General features: G+C 44.5%; 1 protein-coding gene across 3 annotated transcripts in view; it reads left to right on the forward strand.

Annotated features, from left to right (window-relative positions):
• The first annotated feature begins 5,368 nt into the window (after window positions 1–5,368).
• LOC108517454 (protein ZNF738-like) overlaps window positions 5,369–8,919 on the forward strand; it is a 28,971-nt gene continuing 25,420 nt past the window's right edge. For all 3 annotated transcript variants that reach the window (XR_001882111.1, XM_017855391.1, XM_017855392.1), the window contains exon 1: window positions 5,369–5,476. Coding sequence is in view for 2 of the 3 variants with exons in the window: in XM_017855391.1 (XP_017710880.1) it covers window positions 5,474–5,476 (3 nt within the window). In the remaining variant the exon portion in view is untranslated. The remainder of the gene's footprint in view (window positions 5,477–8,919) is intronic.

Raw genomic sequence — 8,919 nt, forward strand, 5'->3', positions numbered from 1 at the left:
CAGTCAGGCCAACATAGTGAAACTCTGTCTTTACTAAAAATACAAACATTAGCCAGGGGTGGTGGCGGGCGCCTGTAATTATGGTTAATTGGGAGGCTGAGGCAGGAGAATCACTTGAACCCAGAAGATGGAGGTTGCAGTGAGGTGAGATCATGCCATTGCACACCAGCCTAGGTGACAAAGCCAAACTTCATCTCAAAATAAATAAATAAATAAATAAAATAAAATAATAAAATAACCTGAAGTCCATGTTTCCACTTAAAAAACCTCACAGGATTTGACACTAAATAAGTACTTTTTTTTTTTTTTTTTTTTTTGAGACAGAGTCCTGCTCTGTCACTCAGGCTGGAGTATAGTGGCATGATCTTGGCTCACTACAACCTCCATCTTCAGAGTTCAAGTGACTCTTCCACCTCAGCCTACCAACTAACTGGGATTACAGGCACCTGCCATCATGGTGTGTCCAGAATTGGTTCCTTCTGGTGGGTTCTTGGTCTCGCTGACTTCAAGAATGAAGCCACAGACCCTCATGGTGAGTGTTAGAGTTCTTAAAGATGGTGTGTCCAGAGTTTGTTGCTTCTGATGTTCAGATGTGTCTAGAGTTCCTTCTGGTGGGTTCATGGTTTTGCTTGACTTCAGGAGTGAAGCTGGAGACCTTCACAGTGAGTTTTACAGCTCTTAAAGGTGGAGTGTCTGGAGTTGTTTGTTCCTCCTGGTGGATTCGTGGTATCACTGACTTCAGGAGTGAAGCCGCGGACCTTCGCAGTGAGTGTACAGCTCATAAAGGTAGGGAGGACCCAAAAAGTGAGCAGCAGCAAGATTTATTGTGAAGAGCGAAAGAACAAAGCTTCCACAGTGTGGAAGGGGACGTGAGTGGGTTGCTGCTGCTGGCTCAGGTGGCCAGCTTTTATTCCCTTATTTGGCCCCACCCACGTCCTGTTGATTGGTTCATTTTACAGAGTGCTGATTGGTCCATTTTACAGAGTGGTGATTGGTGCATTTAAAAACCTTTAGCTAAACACAGAGCACTGGTTGGTGTGTTTACAATCCTTTAGCTAGACAGAAAAGTTCTCCAAGTCTCTACCTGACCCAGAAGCCCAGTCAGCTTCACCTCTCAATCCCCCCTCTAAACAGGACACTCCAATTGCTATTGGGAATTGGGCGATGACTGCTCTAGCTACTTCCTGTTGGATAATGGCAAAGAAGGGGCCCTGCAGTTGTAGTATTCTCCAGAGGGGAACTCTTTAGGCCAGTCAAAGGGCCAGAAGCTCGGTCCAGGGGTCCTCAGTAGAAGTTATTAGTTGAGCTCATTTGGGGTTCCATTTGTAAGACCATCTGTAGCTTGATGGCCTCAATTCTAGAGGAAACAAATTTGACAAAGAGGTTAAAAATACAGGGCCTGAAGGTGAGTAATAGCAAGATGGCTGCCACGGGACCTAGAAAGGGGAGAAGTCCTGTTGCCCAACTCCAGAGGTTGGTATAAGAGTTTGAAAGGCATTTTCTGATTTCAGAAGCCTTTTCCTGTAAATACTGGTCAGGCAGCATCTTGTGCTATCCCTGACTGGTTAGTGTAAAAACAACACTCTTCCCCTAAGAAGGTGCAGAGTCCTCCTTTCTCAGCAGAGAGGAGGTCTAGGCCTCGGCGGTTTTGGAGAGTCACTGTTGCCAAAGAGTCTATTTGGGATTGTAGTTACTATCCTTACTGGATAGATTTTGTTATTTCTTGCAAACTGAGAAATCCTTTGAGAGTGTGTGGTAGCAGGATAATACATGTTACACTGTTAACTTTTAGCAAACTTTAGTTGAAAACATTGTAAGTTTGGGATTTTAATTTTTCTTTGCTATTAATAAGACCTCGTTTGGTCCATATTAACTTAGAATTGGTATAGATGGCTTCTTCCTGATTCTGTAATTACTTTAAGGTTTGGCTGAGGGCAAACAACTTGCAGGTTAGAGCAGACCAATTATTAGGCAATTTTCCTAACTCTGCTTCTGTAAGAGTTTCCTTTTCACTTACTGAATATCCATTGTGTCTTTTCCCTTTAATCACCCAAGACTGTTTATATATCAAGGTAGATTTCAGTTTAGTATGTGAAAAAGAAACCTATTGAAAAGCAGTCTTACACTGCCAAAACCAAATTTATCATCCTGTCCTGAAGGGAGTTCCTCCTAAGTCTGGTCAGACCTTTGTATGGTAATTAAGATTTAGATCCCCTGTTAAGAAACCTGCTGGGTTAACCCATAGGAAGGCTATGGGTTGTCAGTGGCCTTGGTGCTTTGCACTGACAACAATGTGGTATTGGAGTGTTATAGGGTTACAGAGAAGACCTTCAATGATCAATTATAGGTTTTAAATTTACCCTGGCTTTTAAAGGAATAGGCACACTTTTTTTTTTTCACTACTTATATCTCTGTCTTTGACTTCTTCTTTGTCTGTCTCTCTCTCTTTCTCTCTGACGCCCTGTTTGTCTCTTCCTCTCTCTGTCTCTCTCTTTAACTCCTTCTTCATCTCTGACTCTCCCTCTCTCTGTCTCCTTCTCTTTGTCTCTGTTTCTTCCTCTCTCTCTTTCCTTCCATCTTTGACTTTGTCTCTCTCTCTTTCTTTCTGTCTTTTCTCTTTGCTGGTTTTGGCAGTGTAAGACTGCCACCTCCTTGGGTTTTTGCATTGTGTTGCAATAACTCCATGGTTTCCTTGTGATATTTAATGTGGGTTCCCCCAGAGGTTAGGAACTCCTTTTCTTTCTATACTGCAGCATGAGCATGTAGGATTAGATAAGCACACTTGCTATCTGTATATACATTTATTCTTCTTCCCTCTCCCAGTTCTAAGGCTCGGGTAAGTGCCACTAGTTCTGCTAACTGGGTGCTAGTCCCTAGGGGAAGAGGCTTACTTTGAAGTACTGTCACTATGGCGCCATTGCTGGCTCCGGCGGCCAGCTTTTATTCCCTTATTTGGCCCCACCCACATCCTGCTGATTGGTCCATTTTACAGAGCACTGATTGGTCCATTTTACAGAGTGCTGATTGGTGTGTTTACAAACCTTTAGCTAGACGCAGAGCGCTGATTGGTGTGTTTACAATCCTTTAGCTAGACAGAAAAGTTCTCCACCTGACCCAGAAACCCAGTTGGTTTCACCTTTCAATGGCCTGGCTAATTTTTATATTTTTGTAGAGACAGGGTTTCGCCATGTTGGCCAGGCTGGTCTTGAATTCCTGACCTCAGGTGATTTGCCTGTCTCAACCTCCCAAAGTGCTGGGATTACAAGGGTGAGCCACCACGCCTGGCCAATAAGTAAATTTTTGATGGTGATAGAGTGACATCAATATCTAAAGTTTTGATATAGCTCTCAAAATTGAGAAGATGACCAAAAGGGAGAAATTGTTAAATTAATTATATTCTAATGCTGCCCGTTTTCACCTTTAATGTTTTCAATAGGTTTCTTTTCACAAAAGTGAAATCTACCTTGATATATAAATAGACTGCACCCATTCTTGTTCCAGCTGAAGTGTTTTGGCAAGTATAAGTATGTCAGCTGTCCAAATCATGTTCAAATAAGGCAAATTCTAAGCTGCAATCAATCTGGCTGTTTCTCCACCTTTCTTCCATTTCCTGTATGTCATTTTGCTTTTTCCACCATGTGGCTATGCTGGAGTATCTCTGAGCCTACTCTGGATCCACAGGCTATCTGATTTGCAAATCATTTTTTGCTCAGTTTAACTGTGTTAAATTTAATTTCTCTAAAATTTTTTTCTTTTACAAGTTTTCATATTAATTCTATGATGAAAAATAAATGTTTTTGGGCTTTGACTTTCTAAGCTCATCCCTCAGCTTTTCTTTTAAATTATTCTATGTCTGTTCAAAATGTTCCTGCAATTTTTCTTGGGTCTCCCTCTTTTATCCTGGCTGGAGTGTGGTGGTGTAACCAATTATCTCGCATTGCAGCCTAATCTGCTTGGCTCAAGCAATCCTCCTGCCTCAGCTACCTGAGTAGCTGGGACCACAGGTATGCAACATCATGCCTGGCTAATTTTTTAAAACCGTTTTCATGGACACAGGATCTTACTATGTTGCCCGCCTGCACCTGAACTCCTGAACTCAAGTGATTCTTTCAACTTAGTCTCCCAAAGTTCTAGGATTATAGGTGTGAGGCACCTTCTGCTTCTGCAATTTCTTGACAGGATTATTCCCAATAATAAACAGTACTATATGGGCACAAACCTAAAGAAAAACAAATCCGGCTTCTATTGTAAAAGTATTATTCTCCAGTATTTCATGGGTCTGCAGAAGCCAATAGTTTGATCTATGGAGGAGCATAGATCAACAAACTCAGTTTATCCTGAGTTTCAGCCCAGCCACTTAGTAGCTGTTGGTCTTTGGACAAATTTCTTGATGTAAGTGAGTTGTATAAACCACACATGCAAAAAAGGCAGAATAATATTCATTGCAAAAATTGTAGCAATTTTTCATCCCTCCTATATCCATGCCCATTGCCAGGTGCTTTTACAGATGTTCCCACTGAGATACAGAATCTGTTTTACAAAACCTAACCCTGGCTGATCTTATTTGCTCAGGGCAGTAGAAACCTGTGAACTGACTGTGCTAGTTTAGGGAAGGGCTCAAATGGTCTTGAACACTTCTTTTTTCTTTTTAAAGTTTGGCCGGGTACAGTGGCTCACGCCTGTAACCCTAGCACTTTGGGAAGCCGTGGCGGGTGGATCAGCTAAAGTCAGGAGTTCAAGACTAGCCTGGCCAACATGGTGAAACCCTGTCTGTAATAAAAATACAAAGATTAGCTGGGCGTGGTGGTGGGTGCCTGTAATCCCAGCTACTCGGGAGGCTGAGACAGGAGAATCGCTTGAACCTGGGAGGGGAAGGTTGCAGTGAACCTACACGGTGCCACTGCACTCCAGGCTGGGCAACAGAGCGAGATTCCGTGTCAAAAAAAACAAAACAAAACAAACAAACACAAAAAAACTTAGGCTGCTTCCTTAAAGCGCCAGAAGTCCGGAAGAACATAAAAGCCGAAATTTTAAAATAATTGTTATTAGCCATATAGTATATTATTTATAGATGCATGTGACCTTGTACACAAAGTTAAAGGCAAATACCTTCTGGGGTGGGCCTGGCTCAGCTCTGGGAGGAAGCCCTGCCTGAAAAGGCTGCAGCCTAAGCTGTCACTCTTCCTTCATTCAGCCCAAGCTGTCACTCTTTCTTCATTCAGCCCAGCATCTGATCCTATCTTCTACCACTCAGGGCCTGAGGGGGCGGGGACTTAAAACGTCATCCAATTAGGGATGAATGGCTAAGAGCCGTCCAATCAGGCCCGCAGGTAGAGCGGACAGGGCGGCTTCCGGGATTTGGCGGGGGCTTTGTCTCTTGCTGTAGCTGGAACTTCTGGTCTCTGTGGACTAGTGGCCTGCAAGTATTGGGAGATCCGCAGCTAAGACCTCAGGACCCCCTGGAAGCCTCGAAATGGTGAGAGTGCCGGTCCGACATCCCGGGAGAGGGGAGGGGCTGGTTAGAACCGTTGGGAAGTGACTAGCGGGACTCAGGCCTCCCAGCAGTCAGCTCCACAATCTGCGCCCAGAGTTTTTGACCAGCTCGACCTCAGTCCCCTTCAGCCATAAGATGGCGGTTGCGCGGACAGCCGGCCCCCGGGGCGTCCTGTCTCTTCCTTGGGTAGTGACTGTGCCTTGGTCTGGAGCGCTCTCTGGGCAGCTGTGCACCCGCAGGGCGGCATCTCTCCCAGATTGTGCAGGGATCACGGCGGGATCGTGAGGGAAGAATCCTTTTAAAAATTTGTGGGAGTCGTCGCAAAAATATTGAAGAATTTAATCAAAGAGTTGTTAAAAAATTATAGAGCACCCCTATGGGTTGTAGTTTGTGGTCCATTAGAGCGGCTTGAAGAAAATACTTTTATACGGTGCATGATAAAAAAAAAAAAACAAAAAAAACCCAAATTCAGTAGTTAGGTACTGTTTCGTAGTGTCCTAATTTCCACCTTAGCCTACAAATTTCCTGGTTATGTAATCAGAGCTTAATTGGCTGTTTATAGTTGGATAAGCCTGAATTTCATTTCCTCTAATTTAGTAATTTATAAAAAAATAAATAAATGCATTTGAGTTAGATTTTTTTTTAAAAGTAAGAATCCAAGGCCGGGCGCGGTGGCTCAAGCCTGTAATCCCAGCACTTTGGGAGGCCGAGACGGGCGGATCACGAGGTCAGGAGGAGGTCCAGACCATCCTGGCTAACACGGTGAAACCCCGTCTCTACTAAAAATACAAAAAAATTAGCCGGGCGAGGTGGCGGGCGCCTGTAGTCCCAGCTACTCGGGAGGCTGAGGCAGGAGAATGGCTCGAACCCGGGAGGCGGAGCTTGCAGTGAGCTGAGATCCGGCCACTGCACTCCAGCCTGGGCGACAGAGCGAGACTCCGTCTCAAAAAAAAAAAAAAAAAAAAAAAAAAGTAAGAATCCAGGGACTAGATTTCCACCTCAGTCTAATTCCATGTCACTTAACTATTTTCACACTCCGCAGAGGGCTGATGATGGCCTACGTATTTTTTCTTTTCTTTCCTTTTTTTTTTTATTTTTGAGACAAAGTCTCACACTGTCGCCCAGGCTGGAGTGCCCTGGCCCAATCTTGGCTCACTGCAACCTCTGCCTGCCGCGTTCAAGCGATTCTCCCGCCTCAGCCTCCCGAGTAGCTGGGACTACAAGCACACGCCACCATGCCTGGCTAGTTTTTGTATTTTTAGTAGAGACGGGACTGTCACCATGCTGGCCAGGCTGGTCTCGAACTCTTGACCTTGTGATTCGCCCGCCTCGGCCTCCCAAAGTGCTGGGATTACAGGTGTGAGCCACTGCTCCTGGCTATGCTCTGCACTTTTTAGGTTTTTCAAGCAGGGTCTCAATTGTACCCCTCAGCCCTACTTTTCTCCAGCCTAACTCTGGCTTGAAGTAAAATACTAAATTACCAGCACCTTCTGACAATTCCAAACGCCAGCTTTTCCTCCCCAATTCGCATTCTTAACTTTTTTGTGTCTGTGTGTACTTTTTTTTTTTTTTTTTTGAAACGGAATCTTGCTCTATTGCCCAGGCTGATGTGCTGTGGCTCACTGCAACCTCCGCCTTCGGGTTCAAGCGATTTTCCTGCCTCAGCCTCCCAAGTAGCTGGGATTACAAGCATACACCACCATGCCTTGCTGATTTTTGTATTTTTAGTGGAGATGGGGTTTCTACATGTTGGTCAGTCTGGTCTCAAACTCCCGACCTCAGGTGTTCCCCCATCCTAGGTCTCCCAATGTGCTGGGATTACAGGCATGAGCCACCGCGCCCGACCTAGTGTGCATTCTTGATACCGTATTTTAATTAATCATTCTTTTGACAAAGTACTGGATGGCACATTTAAAAATTAGTTTCCTTTAGAAGAAAGCAAAGCATAATCCCCTGACAATATATTGTAAAAAAAATCCCTGTGTGTTTTTCTCTTTATCTTCCCTAGGCACAGAGATCTTATGAGAACGTTTTGGAATCACTTTCTTTTTTTGGAATCTTTATGGGGTTATGTGTCCTCAGCTACCATTTAGTTTTTTTTCTGGTCCTGGGTTTTAGTACTTTTAGTACTTTTATTCTGTGAATAAATCATGATACCCACTAGGTCTATGTCTGCTAGAGTGTCTAGTTAAATCAGCTCCTGGGTCATTTTCTCCCATAGGACAACCTGAGGTATGGAGTGTAGCCTCTCCTGGGAGGAGGTGGATGCCCTGGGGCCGAGAGGCATCTCCTGGCATACTGTTCCTTTGAAAGCTAACATTTAGACGTTAAGATTGTCTTCACCTAACCCAGCTTTCATTTCTTGGAGACACGTTGCTGGTTAGCCAATCAGATGCTGGTATTGAGAGCAAAACAAATAATTCCTGTCACTTGGATTTATGAAAAAAATAGTAACCCCAAAGACAAGAAAAAAAAAAAAAAACCCGACCCCACTGAGAAAGTGCAAGAATTTGCAAAGTAAATTGCACTTGAGGTACTCACTGGGGCATAGTGTAGTATCTCCTTAGAGAGGGTCATTGAGCATTTATCTGAGCAGGGTGGGGTGGGAGAATCTAAGTGATTGGATGGCCTTACTTGACACATGACTGAGACACATCGTTTTTGTTGTTGTTGTTGTTGTTTTTTGGCAAGAAGTCTTGCTCGGCTGGAGTGCCATGGCTCGATCTCAGCTCATTGCCACCTCCGCCTCCCAGGTTCAAGCCATTCTCCTGCCTCAGCCTCCCAAGTAGCTAGGGTTACAGGCGCCTGCCACCACACCCAGCTAATTTTTGTATTTTTTAGTAGACACGGGGTTTCACCATGGTGGCCAGGCTGGTCCTGAACTCCTGACCCCAGGTAATCTACGTGCCTCAGCCTCCCAGAGTGCTGGGATTACAGGTGTGAGCCACCACACCTGTAATCTCTGTGTTTGCCACCTGAAAAGATTTGTTCACTTATGTTGACTTCAGTTTCTTAACTGAAAATTGCATGTTATTAGTAGAGCTTGAAATGTTAAAAAAAAAAAAATGTTTACAAAGGGCATAAAAGAGGTGGGTTTTGAAAAAATCTAATCATATATTCCATTTGTTAAGGATTCTCAGGCCGGGCATGATGGCTTACACCTGTAATCCCAGCATTTTGGGAAGCCAAAGCGGGCGGATCACGAGGTCAGGAGATCGAGATCATCCTGGCTAACACGATGAAACCCTGTCTACTGAAAATGTAAAAAATTATCCGGGCGTGGTGATGGGCGCCTGTAGTCCCAGCTGCTCGGGAGGCTGACGCAGGAGAAAGGCGTGAACCCGGGAGGTGGAGGTTGCAGTGAGCCGAGATCATGCCACTGCACTCCAGTCTGGGCAACAGAGAGAGACTCCGTCTCAAAAAAA

The sequence above is a fragment of the Rhinopithecus bieti genome, unplaced genomic scaffold (assembly GCF_001698545.2).
Source record: "Rhinopithecus bieti isolate Rb0 unplaced genomic scaffold, ASM169854v2 scaffold_41721, whole genome shotgun sequence".
Lineage (NCBI taxonomy): Eukaryota > Metazoa > Chordata > Mammalia > Primates > Cercopithecidae > Rhinopithecus > Rhinopithecus bieti.